Source organism: Gavialis gangeticus, unplaced genomic scaffold (assembly GCF_001723915.1).
Source record: "Gavialis gangeticus isolate Ggan-Ray unplaced genomic scaffold, GavGan_comp1, whole genome shotgun sequence".
Taxonomy (NCBI): domain Eukaryota; kingdom Metazoa; phylum Chordata; order Crocodylia; family Gavialidae; genus Gavialis; species Gavialis gangeticus.
This window is the reverse complement of record NW_017729022.1, coordinates 23708637-23729949: the sequence shown is the minus strand read 5'-3', so window position 1 is coordinate 23729949 and position 21313 is coordinate 23708637. Positions and strand designations below refer to the sequence as shown.

The following is a 21313-nucleotide window of genomic DNA, read 5'->3' as shown; positions in this document are numbered from 1 at the left end:
GCAGGCTGGGTCAGCTCCCCTTCCCCAGCCACAACAGCTCACCAAAACTCCCTAAGTGGTCTGGGGGTGTTGGATGGAGAAGGTGGGTGGGGTCTCCATTGGCAGGGTGTGTTTGGCCAGGCACATGGGATGGGGCTGTGGGTGGACTGGAAGTGGCATCCAGGAGTGGGATGGGTGGGTGGGACTGGAGCTGGGATTGTGCGGGTGGGGCTAGGGCAGATCCATTCCCTGGATGGCCCTCTTCTGTCACCACCCTGTGATTTCAGCCCTGATCCCAGCCATCCTGTTCTCGGACAACATTCCCTGCCTGCCCATGGCCCCCTATGCACCCAGCTGAGTGCTCCCTGCCTACAGAGGTCCCAGACCGGTCTCCAAGGAGATCCCACCCACCCACTGCATTTGGTGTCCCCAGCAGTGCGTGCAGGGCTGACAGGCCAGGGTGCCTGGGCAGTTGGACCAAGGGTGGTGCCAACATTAGTGGCAGCAGCCTGAAGGATCTGCTGCTGCTGGGAAGCAGAGTCCAGCCACTGAACTGCCACAGCTTCACCGCCTGCCTGTAGGTGTTGACATCAGCTGCATGCACGACAGCCCAGGCTGCCTTCTGTGCCTGGGCCAGGCAGGGCCAAGGGACCCACTGTGGGCCAGATAAAATCCTTTGGTGGGCTGTGCCCACCCCTGGTCTAACTGATGGCTTGGCTATTACACCACTGTCCTGAGAAACTGAAGAGAGGCAGTTTCAAGTCTCCTATGAGCAAGTGGGGCCTAGAACCCAGGGACTTAGGGTTAGGCCTCTTTCACTGTTAGTTATGGGGTTTTGTCTGGCTATATTATTATGACTTCCATGTCCACAATGGATGCCAATGTATATATTTGCTGACCACTGTGTAGCTGATTGCACCCAGTCAATATAAACGCACATGTCCTCACTGCAGAGGATGGCAAACTGTGCAGAAGTGCCAACAATGTGTGAATGGAAAGCATGAATGGCTGGTGCCTCCCACAACTGGGGGGGCACCATGGTGGTGAATGGTGGGCGAAGACCACCCACCACTGGCGGTGGCGAGTGACGACTGCCCGCAGCTGCTACCAGTGATGTCGGCAGTGAGGGGAGGGGATTAGGTGCAGGTGGCAACTGCCCATAGAAGCCGGCAGTGGCTTCAGCACACGGCCAATCTCAGGGGGGGCACATGCCTGCCCCCCATGCCATCCCTACGCGTTGCCTATTATTGGAAGTGGGTTTTACTCTAAGGCCAGGGACCTTTCAGAAAGCAACACTGATGGGCACCTCTAAAATACTAAGAAAGGTGATGATATCCTCAATTCACTTGGTCCAGATTCGACATGTATATGTGACTGTACTCCCCTGAACCACCCAGGCTGCAGATGTATAAAAATTATCATCACCACTCAGCCCCACCCTTACCAATTATGTCATAGTATTTAGGTATATGCAGTACACTGACAAGCTGCAGGTCTCAGCACAGCATTTTGTCCTCTGTGGTAATGAAGACTGAAAGGTTCAGAATCATTGAATCAAAGGAAGTTAGGATAGGAAAAGACCTCAGGAGGTCATCTAGTCCAATCCCCTGCTCAAAGCAGGACCAGCCCCAACTAGATCATTCCAGCCAATGCTGTCTAGCCAGGTTTTAAAAACCTCTAAGGATGGAGATTCCATCACTTCACTATGTAACTTGTTCCAGTGTTTTACCACCCTCCTAGTGAGCAAGTTTTCCTAATATCCAACCTAAACTTCCCTTGCTGTTACTTGAAACCACTGCTCCTTGTTCTGTCATCTGCCACCACTGAGAACAGTCCAGCTCCATCCACTTTTGAACCAACCTTCAGGTAGTGGAAGGCTGCTATTAAGTCCCCTCTCAGTCTCCCCTTCTCTAGACTAAATAAGCCCAGTTCCCTCAGCCTTTCCTCATAAGTCATGTCACCCAGCTCCCAAACCATTTTTGTTGTCTGCTGCTGGACTCTCTCCAATTTGTCCACATCCTTTCTGCAGTGGGGGCCCCAAAACTGAACACAGTACTCCAGATATGGCCACACCAATGCTGAATAGAGGGGAAGAATTACTTCTCTTGAACTACTGGCCACCCACCTACCAATGCAGCCCAGTATGCCATTAGCCTTCTTGGCAACAAGAGAACACCGCTGGCTCATGTTCGGCTTACTGTCCACTGTAACCCCAACGTTCTTCTGCAGAGCTGCTGCCCAGCCAGTCAGCCCCAGCCTGTACTGGTGCATGGGATTGTTCTGTCCTAAGTGCAGGGCTTCTCACTTGTCCTTGTTGAACCCCATGAGAGAAATGTTCCTTCCCACATAGATAGAAATGACATCATTCAAATTTCCCCTGAAAAATCCATGTGTGAAACAGCCTAGGTATCTGTACATCCATAAAGTCAGTAGTACAGTGAAATCTGCTTTTTAGAAGGGGTGAGATGCAACATTATAATAAAGGGGACAATATGATAGTCCACAGCGAAGATAATTGCTGAAAACCCAGCCTTCTATCTTAGACCAAACTATAAAAAGAAATATTTTCTTATTATATTTTCTCAAAAGAAGGATTGCTGTTGCTTACTGGTAAACAATGTCCAAAGACTTTCAAATCCAATTCACTACCTCTTACAAATTGTTACTTTTCATTTATGGAAGAAGTGACTACGGTGATTTTTGAAGTAACTCAATGTGTACGTCTGTGTGTGGTCATGTACACAAATACATCCACACACATATATACGTATATAACTCCCATTTGAAACATGGCTGAAGAATTTTGCCAAGCAACCAAGCTTATTTGAACTTCAAGAGCCTTGAAATAATAAGAATGAGATTGAAAAACTGTAGCCAACTGAGCCACACACACCTCATTAGGGCCTAGCTATGTGGGAAGGCCAAGCTGCAGCTTCCTGGTCAAGCATGCTTAGCCATTGGAAAGGGCCTTCAGGAAGGTGAGATAAAAGAAGCTTTCAAAGTGGAAGTGCACAGTGACATTTTTATGAGCACTAGTCATGAAGGCTTCTAAACACTGAACAGCTCAGTCATTTACATAACCTACTTCACAAAGAAAATGAAGGCTGCTACAAGGGGTGTAACAAGTACATTCTTTGTAGGGGGAAAGGTTGAGTTGGAGAACTCTGTTATTATTACTTTTTCTAAATCTTGATGGTTTTCTCTCTCTCTCTCTCTTTCACTCATGAATGAAAGAGTTTAACAAATACAGCTCTACCTTCCCCCAAGAATGCTGAGAAAAGTCCCTAGAATGAGAAACATATTTCTGAAAGATAGCTTAGCTGAGTCCTCTGATTTGGTTCAACAAAGTTCATGCAAGGCTCTGTGGTATAATTCAGCTAAATGATTTTTTTCCTTAAAAAAGCAACAACAAAACCCCCCAAACAACAACAACAAAACACTAAAGCTTAACAGATTTGTAAAAATGCTTTAAAAATGTCTGAAGAGTTTAATCATAGATCTTACCACACAGACAGTGGTGAGGCTGTGTGCTGCCAGTAAAGCTAAGTATTTAACTTTGAGAGCTGAAGTTCTGGGTTTAATTTTCAGTTTCAGACTAAACAGCGGGTCTGCAGTGAAAGGCAGGGCGACGACTCCTGAGCAAAATAGTGTAATGGAAATGCTTTCTTTGCAAACTTTGCTGATTGTGTAACCATGGAGCACCTCTTTGTGCGGGCAAGAGAGCAAAATCAGAGAACTCTGTGTTGGTTTAAATAAGACTCCCCCTTCCCTCCCTCTTTTACTGCACAGAATTCTGCTATTTTATTATGTAATGCTTCAGGTTAAAAATATATCCCTAATTTAAGCCATTTTGCCAATAAATCTACAAATACCTGGTAATCCAAAAGGGGTAGTTAGGTTTAATTACATACTCTTCTTGTCATCTTAATACGTTCAACTCCTAAAGGATTTAGAGTGATGCAGTTAAAGATTTTTTTTAACTTCTTGAATATATCTAAGCAGTCTGGTGGAAAAGGCAATAAAGTATGGTCTTCTTCAGCATGGTACAGGAACCAAGTTTTCAAGTTCCATCTGTTAAGCGCTTCATGTTACCATGGGGCCAAGCATTTTCTTCTTCTGTGCTGGATAGCTTGATTTAAAAATGCATTGGGGCTATCTGATTTAATGGTTAGTGATTATTTCCTTTTGACTAAAGGAACTTTATGGGGGTTTCTTTTTTCAACAGAACACATGTAAACCCTATAACCAAAAGAAAAGGTACCTAATAGAAACCTATGTATGCAATGTGTTTTCTTTTAGGAAGAAGAGAGACTTACTGCAATCAATACTTCAGTGTTCTATTTTTCTGTTCCTAAACCTTAAAAAAATATATAAATTATAGTTAATGCCTCACAGTAGATCACTCTTCTTGGGAGACTGTTGAAGTGATGGGGAAGCTGTCTAAAATACAGTTATATGCACCTTTGTTTTTCCGATTTAAGTATCCAGATTTTGCCTCAAAATAGCCCTGGGAAACGGCAAGGGGAAAAAACAACACATTCACTGCCCTGAATGTTGATCTCCTGGGTCCTAGAGTTCAGTGTTTCATTCTTCCAGACTCCGAGTATGGTTTCAATGGAGCTCTCATTTTTCTTCCCACTAATCCTGCCTGTGAGATCAGCAATTGGTAACTCTGTGTGGAATTAAACACTAGGATGTGGGAAACCAGAGATCTACATTTGGGCAGAATGTGGGTGATATGTTATTTTTTTTCATTTCTCTTTTTTTTCATGGCTATTGAGCGGCAGATAATCTCCAAAACCTGAGGTCAGAGATCAAAATAAATCAACACAACTCCTCCAGCAGCCTGCTATCCAAAATCTGTAGGGTTCAGGAATAATTTTTCATGCACTTTTTCCCATTCAGTTCATCAGATCTCAAGAGGCTCACAGGACAGGAAAAACAAGGGATATGATGGCAATATACAACTGTATTGAGATACAAACAGAAATAATTTTTAAAAACAGATTGTAAGCAGCATTATCATAAGCCCCTGTGTCATATTTTAAGAAGTGCTAGTTAACTAAATCAGAAGCCTAAATTACACTGCCTTTCAATTGGACCTAGGCTGCTGAAACACTTAGGTACTTTTAAATTTTGCCTTGTGTCTACAGCCACAACAACATCATGGTAATAGTAATCACTGTGCTTATGAAAACTATGATACTAGTGCTCTGTTCTAGCATCTGAGCCACCTGTCTGCACCTTCAACCCTTTGCACTTGGTTCTACAAGCAGGAATCTAGCTTTCTGCACTTCAGTTACATATATAAGATAGGGAAGATTGTGTATTACTGTCATGGTGCCAGGAGTTCCCTCTTACCTGAACACTTGGTACCACTATCAAGTGCCAGGATGATTGGCTGCCAACTAATTTGCTATCCAGTGCCCACATGGTGTAGTAATACTTTGAGGTCAGCAATCAGCACTTAAATAGGGCATTCAAAATGATTTAAAAAACAGAACAAAACAAAACTATTTTAAAATGGTTCATCACTAATAGATAAAAATGATAAAATACTTTCATATTCCTTATTCTCATTTTGAAGCTGGTAGGATTTTTTGGCCTAGTCCAAAAAGGGTTGATGATAGAGCTTCTGTTGGACTAGGGTTGAGTATCTGACTGGTCAAAAAATATGTGGTCAGTTGACTGATCAAATATTGTCAAATATGTTAAGCAGGTATTTATTAAAACAGTAAAGAGAGAGAGTTTGATCTCCAGCAGGTTAGATGCTTATGCTAATTACAAACATATTAGTTAACTATTATTGTGAAACAATGAAATACAATTCTAAAAAAAATCTAATGATTTTTTACATCTATCAATGTTAGGGAAATGTAAATGTGAAGGACATTAAAGACTGAACAGCTCTTCTTTTCTTTGGCTTTTATCCCAAAACCCAGAGTCAGTCCAAACCGTTCAAAAAAAAAAGAAAGAAAAAAAAGAAAAAAAAGAAAAAGAAAAAAGAAAGAAACTAAACAGAAATAAAATGCACATAGGAATTATAAAAGACAAAAGTCAGCAATTAAAATTCAATTATGCTACATAATTCAATTGGCAGCAGGCCAACTCTTCAAAGACTTTGCTGCTTGCATTTGGAGATGACAGCAGTTACACAAGACAGACAGTAGGAGTAACTTTTCTATGCTGCTGGTATCTCAGCACAGGCTGTGTCTACACAAGATGCTACTGCACAGTCATTACTGCACATTTATTTAGTAGTTGTATAAACAAGTACTAAATAAATGCACAGTAATCTGAGTTACTGCACAGTAGCACCAGCGAACACTTTTTTTCTGATGCTACGGTGTAGTAGCATCATGTTACAGTTTTTGCCATGCAACGTCACTGTGCAGTAATACCGGGTTACTGCGCAGTAAGCGTCTCATATAGATGCACCCCACAGAGTAGCTCCTGCAGCCTCATGTGATTTAATGTGGGGGAGGAGGGGAGGGGAAGGGGGCAGAGAAAGGAAGGTGGAAGAACTGGAATGAAGCGTATGTATAAATGTGTGTGTATGTATATGCATGCACTGTTGGCTACATGGACTATCTGCCAATTTTTGACTGTGGTCAAATACTAGGTTATCAACTGACATTATGTGACTAGTCAATTGACTAGCTTGCCAGCCCTATATTGGACTAACATGACTTGGTAGTTTTCAAAGAGGCTTTAGAATATGCCAAGAGAGGAGTCCCTAGAGAATAACAATAGATGTTTTTCCTCCAAACCATCTCCTTCTATAGGATGTTTAAAAATGTCCACTTCACCAATAAATGATGAACAGGGATCCTGGTTTTCCTTGATAAAAAAATCACAAATTCTGATACAAAAAACTGCAAATTCTCCAACAAAACCCTCCAAATCTGTGATTAAAATGAAAGCCCCCCCCCAACCCTGTTGGTGCCCCTCACCCTCCCTCACAGCCTCCCCAGCCCTGCTTGTGCCCCTCACTCCCCACACAACAACCCCCAACCCCACTCATGCAGGCACAGACACACACATACACTTACACCCCAGAAGGTAGGTGTGTGTGGGGGAAAGGGGTGGGGCAGGTGAAAATGAAGGGGCTGGGGGGAGCAGATCAAGAAGGGGGTGGTAGGGGGAATGCATCTCTGTGCCCGTTCCCAGGAGCAGGGTCGGGGGGTGAGGGCAATGGTGCCTCTTTGTGGGCTGCACACCCAGGGGAGAGAGGGGACTTGCACATGGCGGCCACCACCACACCACCATGCTGCTTGCCTGCAGTCAGCCATGGGCAAGTGGTGCAGTGATGGCCACCACCACCACCACACCGCCACCACCAGCAGCTGACACTGCACTGAACCACTGCTGCCGTGCCACCACTACACCACTGCTCGAAAGCAGTGGCTACCACCACTGCTGCCACACCCCATGCTGCTTTTCCGCATCTGGCCGTTAAAAAGCAGTATGGGGGTGCAGTGGTGCTGTGGCAGTGGTGGCTGCCACATGCAAGTGGCAGTGCAGTGCAGTAGCAGCAAAGCAGCAGTGGTGGCGGCCGCTGCCATTCCACTTACCTGCGGCTGACTGCAGGCAAACAGACTGCAGTGGTAGTGGTGCAGTAGTGGCCACCACATGAGAGACCCTCTGCCTCCCAGCTGGGGGGGCATGTGCAGCCTGCAGAGGGGCACCTCTGCCTTTGCCCTCCCAGCCCTGCTCCTGCGAGCAGGCACAGACTGAGCTGAGGTAGGGGGTGGGGAGGTGCCATGGTATGCTGCGTGGGGCCAGCAGCACCCTGAGCATCCCTCTCCCTCCCCCAGGTAAGAAGCAATGGGAATGTGCCAGAGAAGATGCTGCTGCCACGCCCTGCTTCATCCTTGGTCTCCCAGGCTGAGGGAGGGGGAGGTGTTGGGGAAAGCCCCACATGGAGTGTCTGCCGGGCCAGCAGGCACTCCATGTCTTCCTCTAACACCTTCTTGCTCCCTCAGCCCCCAGCCAGCTTTCTCCCCAGCCCTGCCCCGCAACCCCCAGCCCCATTTACCTTACAGGCTCCAGGAAGGCAAATGAGCCTGAGATAAGCTGGTAAGTGAGAGCATCAGGTCTTGTCCTTTCCCCCTCTTCCTTCCCCTCCTGCCAGGGCTGGGGGTTTTCCTGCCCTTTTTGCAATTAGCTCTTGCAGGCTGGAACTCAGCCAGCCTGCAGCGCTCTTTGCAAAAGGGGGAAATCTACAGGTTTCTCTGCTAAAAGGGAAAATCTGCATTTTCTCTAATAAAATGGGAAATCTGTGGTTTTCTCTATCTTTCCATGGGAAATGGAAAATCCAGATCCCTAATGATGATGAGACAGTACACAGCTATTTCATTAGCCAATTATTTTATTGTAATAGTATGTACATACCTTAATTGATAATTCTATTTTAAAAATAGGTATTCAACTGATAATAATATAATGACTGTTTATAAAATTTAGTCATTCTAGTGTTGCTATATTTTTTGATAATTTTTATTTTATTTTTGCAACTACATAACTAAATTTTCATATGTAGCATAGTACACAATGTGAATCCAGTCTAAAATAATGCAGGCTTGGGGATTTTGAGCACTGGGTTACAGATATATTTTTACACAGGAAGTTAAATTGTGAATCAGTTGTGAGATGACATAATTCTGAGAAGGAATCTAAAGTTTTAGAGGTTTATCTTTCACCCTTTACTATAGACTGGATGATCGGGGTTGGCCTTATATTATTTTAGAATATCCTGGCATGTAAAACTGTTTCAAAATCCAATGAAGTCAATGAGTTCTCTTGGCTTGGGATGAGGACAAATGAACTTGACTGTAAAAAGTGAAGTGTTCAATTCCCATCTGAGAATAAACATGTCTTTTTTTGGTATAATGTTCCTATTCCATCATATTGTACTCATAATCCATCATACTTGTTGATTAATTTATCTTTGCTGTTACAAACTTACGGTATTACCATATTTACTGGACCATAAGATGAACCTGAATATAAAATCACTCCCCCACATCCAATAATTAGATTTTGTATATAGAAAACATATACATTTCTTATAATTTTTCAGGTATAGAATCTAATTATTGGAGGATTGCTTGAATTTGTCCTGCTTCCACTGGTACAACAGGGAAAATAAATCTGGGGGGGGTCCTTGCCTTCTGCCCCCCAACAACTTCTTTCCCCTGCAGTCCCTACCCCCACTTCCTTAGTGTCAGAACTTGCTCTCCCTGAAGTAGAAGGCAAATTTGAAAACAATGATCTTGAAATAATATACTTATAGTAATTTGCATATAGGTAAATTACTACAGGTACCCATAGACTTAATTAATCCAGAAGTGATGCACTGTACCTTTTTTGAAATTGTTGCAAGTTTTAGCATAGATACTCCAAAAACACACTTTTAAGAAGCACTTTTGTATCTACTTATATATAATACAAAATATATACATGGTATTAAAGCAAAGCCAAAAGGCTTATGGTATACCATATAGTTCACTGAGCTGGGCCCCAGCAAAGTAAACAACATTTCAAGTCATGATAGCTCAGTACTGGATCAGTATGTGTGTGTACCCCCCCACAAAGGCTCTATGTGCTAATTAGCACCCCCTGCCAAACTCATGACTGGAACTGGGTGTTCTTCTCATGAGTCCTGGGATGCTCCAAAAACGTATACATAGATAAGGCATAGGGCAACCTGGTCTGGCTCCACTTCATGGAGGGCACAGCCACATAGAAAAGGGCAAATATAGTGCCCATCTTTAAGAAAGGGAAAAAGGAGAATCTGGAGTACAGACCAGTTGACCTACTCAGTCCCTGGAACAATCATGGTCAGGTCCTCAAGGAATCCATTTCTAAGTACTTGGAGGAGAAAGTGATTAGGAACAGTCAGCATGGAATTACCAAAGGCAAGTCATGACTAACTAGCCTCATTGTCTTGTATAATGATATGAGTCTCTGTGGATGCAGGGACAGCAGTGACCATGATATATCTTGACTTTAGCAAGGCTTTTGATACAGTCTCCGACATCATTCTTGTAAGCAAACTAGGGAAGCATGGGTTGGACATTCGTTGGACTGTAAGGTGGATAGAAGATCATCAGGCTCAAAGGATAGTAATTAATAGTGTGATGTCTAGTTGGCAGCCAGTATCAAGTGGAGTGCCTCAGCAGTCAGTCCTGGGTCCAGTTTTATTCAATATTTTCATGAACAACCTGGAAGATGGGATGCAATACACCCTCAGCTAGTTTGTGGATAACACCAAGCTGGGAGGAGTAGTAGATATGGTGGAGGGTAGGTATAAGATTCAGAGAGACCTCAACAAACCAAAAGAAATCTTATGAAGTTCAATAAGGAGAAGTGTAAAGTCCTTCACTTAGGACAAAACAATCCCATATAATATAGGCTGGGGACTGACTGGCTAAGCAGCAGCTCAGCAGGAAAGGACCTGGTAGTTACAGTGGAGAAGAAGATGAATATGAGACAAAAGTGTGCCCCTGTTGCCAAGAAGACTAATGGCATACTGGGCTGCATTAGTAGGAATGTTACCAGCAAATTGAGGGAAATGATTATTCCCCTCTATTCAGCACTGGTGAGGCCATGTCTGGAATACTGGGTGCATCTATATGTGATGCTACCTTGCCATAGCAATGCACTACAGCAACATAGCATCTGTGGACAAAAATTGTGATGCCACTGCTGCATTGCCATAGCAACCTACAGCAACATAGGGGCTGTACAGCAACATAGGGGCTAAAAATAACTACACACTATCATTTAGTACTTCCAAAGAGAAGTACTAAATGATGGCGCAGTAACAATGGCGCTGTAGGGGCACATGTAGACATGCCCGATGTATCCAATTTCGAGCCCTCCACTACAGAAAAGATGTGGACAAACTGGAAAAAGTCCAGCAGGGGGAAATGAAAATGGTTAGCAGTCTGGGGCACATATCTTCTAAGGAGAGGCTGAGAGAAAAGGACTTATTTAGTCTGCAGAAGAGAAGACTGAAGGGGGATTTACTAGCAGCCGTCAACTACTTGAAGGGTGGTTCCAAAGAGGATGGAGCTGGACTGTTCTCCGATAACAGAACAAGAAGCAATGGTCTCAATTTGCAGCAAGGTAAGTTTAGGTTAGATATTAGGAAAAACTGTATCATGAGGAGTGTAGTGAAGCACTAAAACAGGTTACCCAGAGAGGTTGTGGAATCTCTATCCTTGGGTGTTTTTAAGACCTGGCTAGACAAAACCTTCACTGGGATGATCTAGTTGGGGATGGTCTTGCTTTCAGCATGGGGTTGAACTAACTGACCTCCCTGAAGTCTATGGGGTTGAACTAACTGAAGTCTCTTCCAACCATAATTTTCTATGATTCTAATCATATGCGACAAGCTGAGAGGAGGTGACAGAGGGATTCTGGGTGAATTGTTTGGGGCCTCACTTGGTGATGTTTGCCAGACATTTAAGGGTGGTGAAGAAACAAGAATCACTGGAAATGGGAAAGAAAGGTGCAGCTCAGCTGCAGGAGTGAAGGGGAAGCTGAAATGTATTCAGTTCTGACTATGATTTGAAAGAGTTCACCTTGAGGGGAATTGAGCACAATGGGCACCATCATGCATCTTAGTCAGTTGAACCGCACTTGCCTATTCTTATGGTAGGTTCCCAGCAGCTGTTTGCCCAATATGGTCCAGGTGTTTTATAGTTACACCCAGTGTTGGCTGTATTTAATCAGCTTCACAGTTGGTTTCTGTTATTGAGCACATCCTGCTTTTGGCAGCAGTTCAAATACAGACAATGTATTTAATAAGGTTTCCTTTATGTGAATACAAGACAAGAAACTTTTTCTCCCCCATGCTTACTGGGGAAAGAAGAACCTTGTCTTGTAGTCAAGTAAATACAGTAATATTTAAAAAAACAGCTAGTGATTCTTGGTGTTTTCATTTATATACAGCTTCCTTGATACTTCTTAGGTGCTCATCAGTTTCTGAGAATCAGACCTCTCTAAAAGTGTCACTTGTTGGGAACAAAGAAATTATGGCACTCAGTTGTATTTGTCAGAGTTGGATATATTGGTCAAAGGCACCTAAACTCAGTAGGAATTGTACTGAAAAGCTTTGAGGATATTCATGTTGAGGATTTGTTCAGTGATTATAAGGCACTCAAGATGAGGAAAAGAGCCCCATAAAGACTAAGGGCCACATTTTATAGGTATTTAAACACCTACATATACAGCTAGGTGTCCTATGAATTTTTCAACAAAGTCTAGGATCAGATCACAAGGTCATCCTTCATTGCCTAGCACAGATGAGAACAAACAAAGCAATGGATACTCCAGCCTTCAGGCTGTAGCTAAGGCTGTTTCACAGTCTAACAAAAAGGATTCCATCAGCCTCCAGTAAACTCCCCCCAATGCAAAGTCTGGCTTCTCGGGACAGGATTAGGGAAGTACTTTGAAGGAGTGGGTCATGATGCATACATATATTGTTAACTAACTTTAGAAGATGCACTGGTAGTACTCTTTGACTCCTTGATAAAAAGAAAGAGCCATTGAGTAAACCTTTTCATACTTTTGTCACAGATCCTTTTGAACATTTTTTTCTGGAGACAATGATCAGATCAACTGTGATCAAAAGTAGTTTTTATAAATGTGAAGTTGAATGTACAGAGCTGGCTGTATTGGTGTTTAGTAAATCTCCACAAAATCATGTAAATAACTATGATTTTTAACATTCATAAATAAAGTTTTAAGCCTGTAAAATAATATGTGCTGCCTCATTGCTTTGTAACACTCTCCTTTAAAGGTGGCTGTACGTCACTGCTTATGCATATCTACAACTGGTGAGTAGTTTGTGATGGAAGGTACTATATAAATGTAAAATAATTGAGCAATAATGTTTAACAATTATATGCTGCTTTTTACTTTCAAATCATCTTACAACAGGGCTCAGTGACCTTTCTGAGTGGTGGGGCTGGAACAGGCAGATGACTAACTACTGCTTCTACTACTCTGCGCTCTCCCACTCCACCATCACAGGACACTGCTCCCCTTTGCAGTTCCCTGGCTACTGTCGCTTCCGCCTTGTGCTGCCAATTTCCATCCCCAAAGGAGGGGCAAATTCAGCTGCAACGGTAAGTTGCATTTCCCATAGGGGAGTGGAGGGAGCAGTAGGAGGGTCACTGTGGAGGGGATCAGCAGCACGGTGTGGGCAGAGAAGGAGGACATGCCAGGCTGAGCTATATGCTGCCAATCCCCTATACCATCATGAACTGCATCCAATCACTTTGCGAGCTTCAAACTGCCAACTCCTGCCTTACAATATGAACTGAGATCTTCAAATTTGTGACTTTAAAAAATGATATGCCTCAGAATATTACATCATTTTATTCCCTTGGGATAATGCTTTTTACTTCTTCCCACTTCCTTCTTGGCCATGTAAAATCTCAATTGACTTACTTAACGCAGAATGGAGCTTCTGAAAGCAGCAGTCTGAGGAAATGTCACTCTGATATGTTACATAATAAATAAAAGCTACATAAAATATTTAAAACCAAGGAAACCCAAATCCTAGACCACTTTGGGTATTTACAAGGAGCCCAGAAATGAGTAACAGTCTTTAGATTCTGTTCAGAAGTTATGTCATATAAACAAGAAATTCCCTGCCCCAAAAACCCTGACTTCCTCTTCCAGGCCCTAGTTTTTTAATATAGTTACTTTAGTGCTTCATCCATTTACAAAACCTGTCACTAACTGCTAATCATTGCTTGTTTATTTTTACTTTTCTTTCTCCACAGAAATACCATCAGAAATCTCAAAATCTACCTTCAGATTTTACATTCTTCCTGTTCATTACACCAACCCTGAAGTTCCATGTCACAGTAACAGAAGAAGACAAGAGACGACTTCCACTGGAAACTATGTACCCCAAAATGGCATTATTCATTATTGAAAGGAAGGAATTTTTTTGTAATGAGCTCAAACTCCTCAAGTCTATTCTGTGCACAGAATAATCTGCTCGGTGATATAGAAGGCCAAAAAATAAGATTAAATGTGGGTCTTCTCTATTGTACTGTACAGCAATGTCACCTTCTATATTTTTTAATTCTTCTGGTTGTAATTCAGCTTGCTGTCACTTTAATTATTTATATGCCAAACAGTGTTTAGGTTGTTTAAAATATAAACAACAGAAGATGTCAAACACAGGAAAACAGCTTCAGAGTTAACTCATTTTCAGTTTCTGTGACATTTTAATCAACTTTATAAGTTTCAATTATTAAAATCTCATTGAAAATCTTTATATAACATTTTAGTTTTGAGAAAGCTGCATTTTAAGTAAGTGAAAGTGTTTATGATTTCATATGTAGCTTTGATTTAAAAAAACCCAAGGAAAATGATATGCCTCAATTTGAGGGGAAAAAAGACCATTTCATTATACAACTTTTCCACAAGCTCTAACAAATCTTCTTACTACAACCTCTGTAGTGTCTGTGAAAACATTCAATATTTGCTTTAAAAAAGTAGAAAGAGCTGAATATCGTAAAGAAGAAAAAGAGAAGAGGAATGATATACCTAAGCACTTCAGAGATTTCTTTAGAATAGTGTGAATCACTTCCATACAGCTACTTGCAGATAGAAAACTACATACGTTTTTAGGCAAAAAGGTCTCTTGCACCCTAGGAATTGTAAACATTTGATTTTCTGCATCAGTACATATGTAAAAACAAATTTACGCTTACACACTAAGGCAGTGGTACCCAACCTTTTCACCATGTGGGCTGGATGGGTGGTGCCAGGTTCCTCTGCAGGCTGAATCCAGCTGTGTGGCACTGTGCAGCCAGATCCTGATCTGTCCACCTGGGGCAGGTGTGGGGTGGAACAGCTCTGAGCCAGACATACTGGGAGGAGGGGGTAAACCAGCCCAGCCCTGATCCCAATCCGGGGAGTGTCCCCAACCTGGATGTGCAACGTGGGGAGGGGGGTGGAATGGCCCTGATCTGGACATGTGGAGGAGAGCAGCCTGGCCCCAATCCAAATGTGTGTTGGGGGGTGACAGAGTGGGGGTGGAGCGGGCTGGAGCAGAGCGTTTCAGCCCTGATTTGGATGTGTGGGTGTGGGGGTCAGAAAGAGCAGTTCTGCCCAATCTGGATATGCAAGGGGTAGACCTGATCCCGCTGCACAGGTAATGGTCCAGGCAAAGCTGGATCCAGCCATGTGGAACTTCCACCACTCCCCGCTGCCAAGTTTGTCCAACCCATAGGGATGCCCGTGGGCTGGATGCCATGGCTCTGCAGGCCATATTTGGCCCAGGGGCCAGGGGTTGAGCACCCCTGCTCTAACGAACTAAGTCAAAGCCCACTGAAGTCAATGGGAAGACTAATGGCATCCAGTGGTCACTAAATCAGCCCCTATGCAAACAAACCAGCATGGGGCTGAGTAACATGAGCTTTCACTAAGTCAATGAGTGCTGAAGGCAGAGTATTTCTTACAAAGATTATTCAGTACTTCACAGTAGGTATCTACACATGCGCTTTACTATGCAGTAAACTAATCACTTCTCGGCCTCATGAAGGCTCAGATCAAGTGCAGTAAGGCATCACTGTCTACATGTGTGTGGCAACTGGGCCAGTGTATACTAATTTACAGCACTGTTGGATAGTCCCATCAGACATGGGTATTATCTGATGGAGGAGTAAATTACTGCATTTAAACACACGTGTAGATGGTGATGTCAGGATTAGTTTACTCTGGCTCAAACTGTGCTGGAGTTTACTTAGTTGCATTAATTGCACTTGTAGATGCACCCAGTATCACCAGAATCCTAGTTTAGGCTCCAGTTCAGGAGAGTGTGTAAGCATGTGCTTAACTTTAATAAAGCAAGGACACTTTTTCTAAACTGGGACAACAGTTAGCTCATAAGAAACAGAAAAATATAATTCAGTTGATTTGCCTTTGTAGCCATTCAGAAATAATGCTTTTCTCTATTCTTTTTGCTTTTGTTTGTCTTAAGCAATTAATTTGTTTGATACCAGTTAGAAAAGTTTTCTTAACAGTTGGGAAAACTTCCTTGAACTAATACGTTATCTTCTGAACTTAATTAGGAGCTCAAAAGGCTCTAAGGTCTGAATTTTAAAAGACCTCCCATATGGATCATAAAACATTTTCAAAGAACTGTTTTAGGCTCAGACTATTTCTATTCTGCAGAAATGATAAAAATAAAACATGCCCTGTTCCCAAAAAAACTTCGATAACCTTGATGTTTTTTTCTAAAAAAACCCTCCATTTCCTTTGTATTACTTAAGAATGTATGTATGGAAAACCATATGGCATTTTGTAGCTGAGCACCCAGCTGCTACAAATTTCTTAAAAACTAGAAAATTGGTTTATGTCTATTGCTTATTTAGACACGTTAATGAGAATCTAGTACACCTAACTAGTTAAGATGTTTGCTTATTTTCTGAAGACTGAAATGTCTAAGTGGGTACTTGAGATTCACATTTTTGAGATGTTAGATATCCACCTAAATAAAGACTATGTGAACTTATTTAGTCCCTTGTAAGTAGATATGCTATCTGTTTCTAAGTTCACCACAAGGGTGTGAGAATATTTGGCCTCTTGGTTGCTATAAATTACCTGGAGACCATCAGGAATGAGTACACAGATCACATGCTTTTAATGGTTCATATTAATTCTGTGGATGTGCCACTTTCTAACAGGTTTTGCTGTTGCATTTATCACCTGTAAAACAGGAGATCTTCTGGGTTCTGTGGATATTTGAAGAAATGATAAAAGTTGACATCACATCTTCATGGCCCTACAATGGGCAGCAGATATCCATGGAGAAACTGAGAGAATGACTGAGTGCCAGAAGCATGGGAAATGGTGACACTTACAAAATTATTATGACTAGAAAAGGAACTATAGAGCTAGTTTTGCCCCTTTAAGCCAACAGGTATGTATACTGTTTGTGGCAATAGGGCTAATCATTTAATGTAAACTCACACTAATAAGAATACCTTCAAGAATGTACATTTCTAGAAGTTCAAACCTCAGAATTCAGTGTCACATCTGACCCAGGATTACGCTTCCTAACTGGACCAAACGGCAGCTTACTTGCTAACACATAGCAATGCCTGAACGTAACCTCTAAAAGCCCTGTTGATGAACAAGGGATAAATTTCTAAATTAATCCAAACTGCCACATGGTAAAGCCATCTGTGAGGATATTTTGAAGGAAACAGATGGAAGACGAAGAGATTCCTCTGAATGTAGTGTAAGATTTACATTATCCTCCATGAACTTCCATGTAGTCCCCATGTTTATGTAATTTATCACTATTTCCTTAGACAGCTCAGATTAGGAAGCCCGCATGAGCTCATGTTCTTGTTGTTAATTCTGAGTCTGAACTCCTCTCCTTTAAGAGGAAATTCAATAGTGTAAAAAGAAGAGAGAGAAAGGCAACTGGGCTGACTGAAGACCAGCCCTGTCAAGTTCCTGATCATCCCAAGGATTACACAATGCTACCTCTCCTCCTTTTCAGTTTGAGAAGGACATTTCAGAATGTGTGCACCCACCATGGCACACTACATTCACTGTCAGGCAACCAAAACTGGTGAAAGCAAATGCTTCTGTCAGTGTAAGTATTAGAGCAATGCCTATTAGAACTGCTGAGGTATCACGGCCAGTCAGTATTTTTTTTTGGTGGAAAATAGGAATGCCAGGGCTTTAAAAAAATGAGTGAAAATTTGCTGAACAAATAACAAATAATTGCTTTTTATGTTTATAATTTCTGTAATTTAAATAAAGATTTACCTAGAAGTTCTGGTAATAACTTTGGATTTCTAAACAGCACTCCTTCCCCACCTCCCCCAACTATGCTTTCTGTGAATATAGTAAAAAGCAGAGATTACACATGGGAAATTCAAAGGGATTAATATTTAATCTTGTTCATTAAGGAAAAGAAACCCTATCCCTGGCCAATGAGAAGCTGCAAAGCTGCTCTTTGGAAGTTACTGTGGCTCGTCAGTTAAATTAGCCAAAAACTGCTCTCAACTGCAACACCTCTGTGAACTCATCTGCACATACAATTAGTGTGGCTGAAAAAACTCTGCCACAGTTTGTGCTGCAGTTTACTGCTCCTGGGTGCACTGATCCCAGGTGACCACAGCATGTTGAGCCACAGCGGCACAACCCTGGCTGGCAGGGTGCTGAGAGGGTGGCGGGGGAGTCAGCCTGCCAGGCCAGAGCTGTTCTGCTCAATGTGCTGTGGAGGGGCTGCCTGGGGCACAAGGGTGCTACAGTGCAGGGCTAGCCAGCAGGCAGCCCCCACACAACAGCAGCCTTGTGCCCCAGCCAGGACTGGTCACTGTCTACTTGCGTACTGCAGCGCACTAAATAACTATGCCATAGGACAGTACCTGTGTCAGGCAGTACTATTCTACAGGACAGTTAATTAGTTTACTCTGGTCTAATAGTGCCACATGTGTAGACAGTGATGTTTCACTGTGGAGCTAATTAATCAGCTCCACAGTAAAGCACATATGTAGATGCCCCCTGTGAGTAGAGGTGAATGGGAGTACCAGGTAGCAGTGGTTCTTCCTTATTTTATTCTCCCTTTTCCTGCCACCTGTACAGTGACACCCTTCACTACAACATACACCCCACACTCCCTTCTTGTTGCCTTTTGCACCACAGAACCTAAACATCTTTGGTACCGCCAGGGGAGGTGGTTGAATCTGAGCTTAAGTGTGGTGTTACTTCTACATTATCTTGAATATTATCTCTACTAGTAGGACAGTAATATTATTGCATGTGTGTCATCATTGTTGAGCTTTTATTGATTTCTTTTTCAAAAACTGGACTCATACATGCTTTTAGGGCTCATATACTTTTACCTCTTGAGCTCAAAGCTACAAGTTTCTGTTTTTATTTAAATTTGTTTTAATTGTTAATTTGCATTGTTTTATAGTAATACTTTCAAACCATATGGTAGCCTGACAAAACTACTATTCCATTAAAAAGTAGACCAATTTCAAGAACAGCGCTATATCCATTATGGCCCTCATTCTGCAGTTCTTTCTTATTTCATCAAAGCATGTGCTTATAAATGGATGGGAATAGACTTACTTAAATAGCAGGGTGAGGTATTTTTACATCTCCCTTAAACAGAGGCTCTCCAAGCAGGGTATTATTTTATAAAGGTTGAGTCTATTTCATTGCATAGATTTAGCAAAATATTTAGATGATGGATGTATTTTTCCACTGATGAAGTATTAATGTTACTGCTTACATTAAAATGATACTAAACTTACTAACTTAAGTCCTCAAGAGCTAACAAATTTAAAATAGCCTCTAGAATTAATTCATATGAACTTTTCCTTACCTGAGCAGGCTTCTTTTGAACCACTTGTTGAGGCTGCAAGGAAAAAAAACAAACATGATTTAGACCTTTCATACAGAACAAAAAACATTCAAGTCACCTACTTGAAACTTATACAAGTCTTGAGAAAAGCACAATTATATGCTTTTAAATAAGAAGCATGTTAAATGACAATACATACAAAAGACAAAATTCAGAAATGACGTGAAATGAAGTGTGTGCACATTTCCTACTGTCACTCTGACAGTCCTACGTCTACTTATATCCTCTCTCTCAAAATGTGTAAAGCAGCCCTGAGAGTTGCAGAGAGAGAACACATAAGTAGAAGTGAAAACAAGTTAAAGCTTAATTTAACACACCCTTTCCTCCAACTCTCTAGAACTACAAACTGCTTAAAGAGTGGAGTTTTGACTCCTGAGTTGAAGGGATTTTGTCAGCATAGGACCATCTTACTGTACAGTGCTTAATACAACCTCTGAACTTGTTTCAGAGAAGTTACACAAGGTTTAAGGAAGACTATCACTGATCAGTTTTTTTCTCCTCTATTGCTGGAAACACCTTATGAATATTAAAACCTGACACTCTTTAAACTAGATGTATTTTTTTCTATTTTTGCTTTTTATTTATTTTCCATTCTTTGCTTGGCTTGGAGGATGAAAGTAGACTATCCTGCTAACTTTGGTTATTATTTTTCATTCACTAGCACACTGCTGCTCTGTCCAGGTTGCAAATTGTAAGGAACATATAAATCCCATTCCCAGTCTAGGCCCATTTCTACTTAAACAAGTTGTATCCTAGAAATATTTTATTAATGCTATGTTAGAATGTGTTAAATATGTGCACACATACATATTTGGACAGCTTAAATTACTCAATAGTTTCCTCATATTATATTACAGAATGAATAAGACAGAGCCCAATTTAGTCTCTAAGAGCTTTCACAGTAGACAGAGATGCATGTTAATATCTCAAAAGTGACATTTTTCTGTACTGGCATTCCCAAAGTGCCTAGGAATGGGAGCACAAATCCACCACAGTCCCCCTGAAACACAGTTAAGTGCAGCAGAAAATTGGACAGCAATAGGGGAATGGGGCATCAAGTTTTCATGTTAACATATAAACATCATACTCCATGAGCCCATGTTCTACCTGAAATGCAGGCACTGAAACACAGATGATCTGGGTAAAGTTGACTTGGTGGATCTGGTGAAAAGCACAAAGGCTGCTTGCAGATGTTTAAAAAAAACAAACAAAAAACCAAAAAACTCTGTGCTTTACTGGAAGCAGCTGTGCATTACTTTGACCCGGATCTGCAGCATCAGTATAGATCGGGCGCTTCAGTGGGGCTTTTTGGCACTTTTATCTGAAGTTGATTCAATCAGCTATTAGATAAAAGGCCAGAAAAGCCCCACTAAAGCACCTGATCTATACAGACAGGTAAGCTAGTCCAAGTAATGTGCTGCCTCTTCTGGGCATGCACTGGGCTCGGCATGGAGGCGTGCAGAGTTTAAAGCACCATTTTGGGGTCTTTTTAACGTTTGCAAGTAGCCAAAATGACAAACTACTCACATGGAGTAAAGTCCTCCCATTGCCTTGAGTGGGACTGAGCTTTCTCATCCATCGTATTTTATATTTCCAAAGAACAAAGAATCAAACTCAGTGATTTTTTTTTTTTTTTTTGTGATTATAGCTCTATTGAGTACTGCCTACTCCCAACAAAAAACCTGACTCCGGGGTCTTGGGCATAATAGTTTCCTTAGATGTTCAAAGGCTAGTTTTCATTTCAGTGCTTGTACGACATAACTTAAATATTTCTTAGCAAAGAATCTGGTGTAACTGGCCTTTAAGAGAAACATTTAGTGGAAAAAAATCAATGGAAATGTAAATTAGATGTAAAGGCATCAATTCAAATCGCCCACCACAAAACATTCTGTTTTAACAATAGATGCT

General features: G+C 41.8%; 1 protein-coding gene across 1 annotated transcript in view; it reads right to left on the bottom strand.

Moving 5' to 3' along the window:
- HMGA2 (high mobility group AT-hook 2) overlaps nucleotides 1-21313 on the bottom strand; it is a 230941-nt gene that overhangs the window by 20801 nt on the left and 188827 nt on the right. Inside the window, exon 5 of the mRNA XM_019514675.1 lies at nucleotides 19367-19399. Within this exon, the coding sequence (XP_019370220.1) occupies nucleotides 19367-19399 (33 nt within the window). The remainder of the gene's footprint in view (nucleotides 1-19366; nucleotides 19400-21313) is intronic.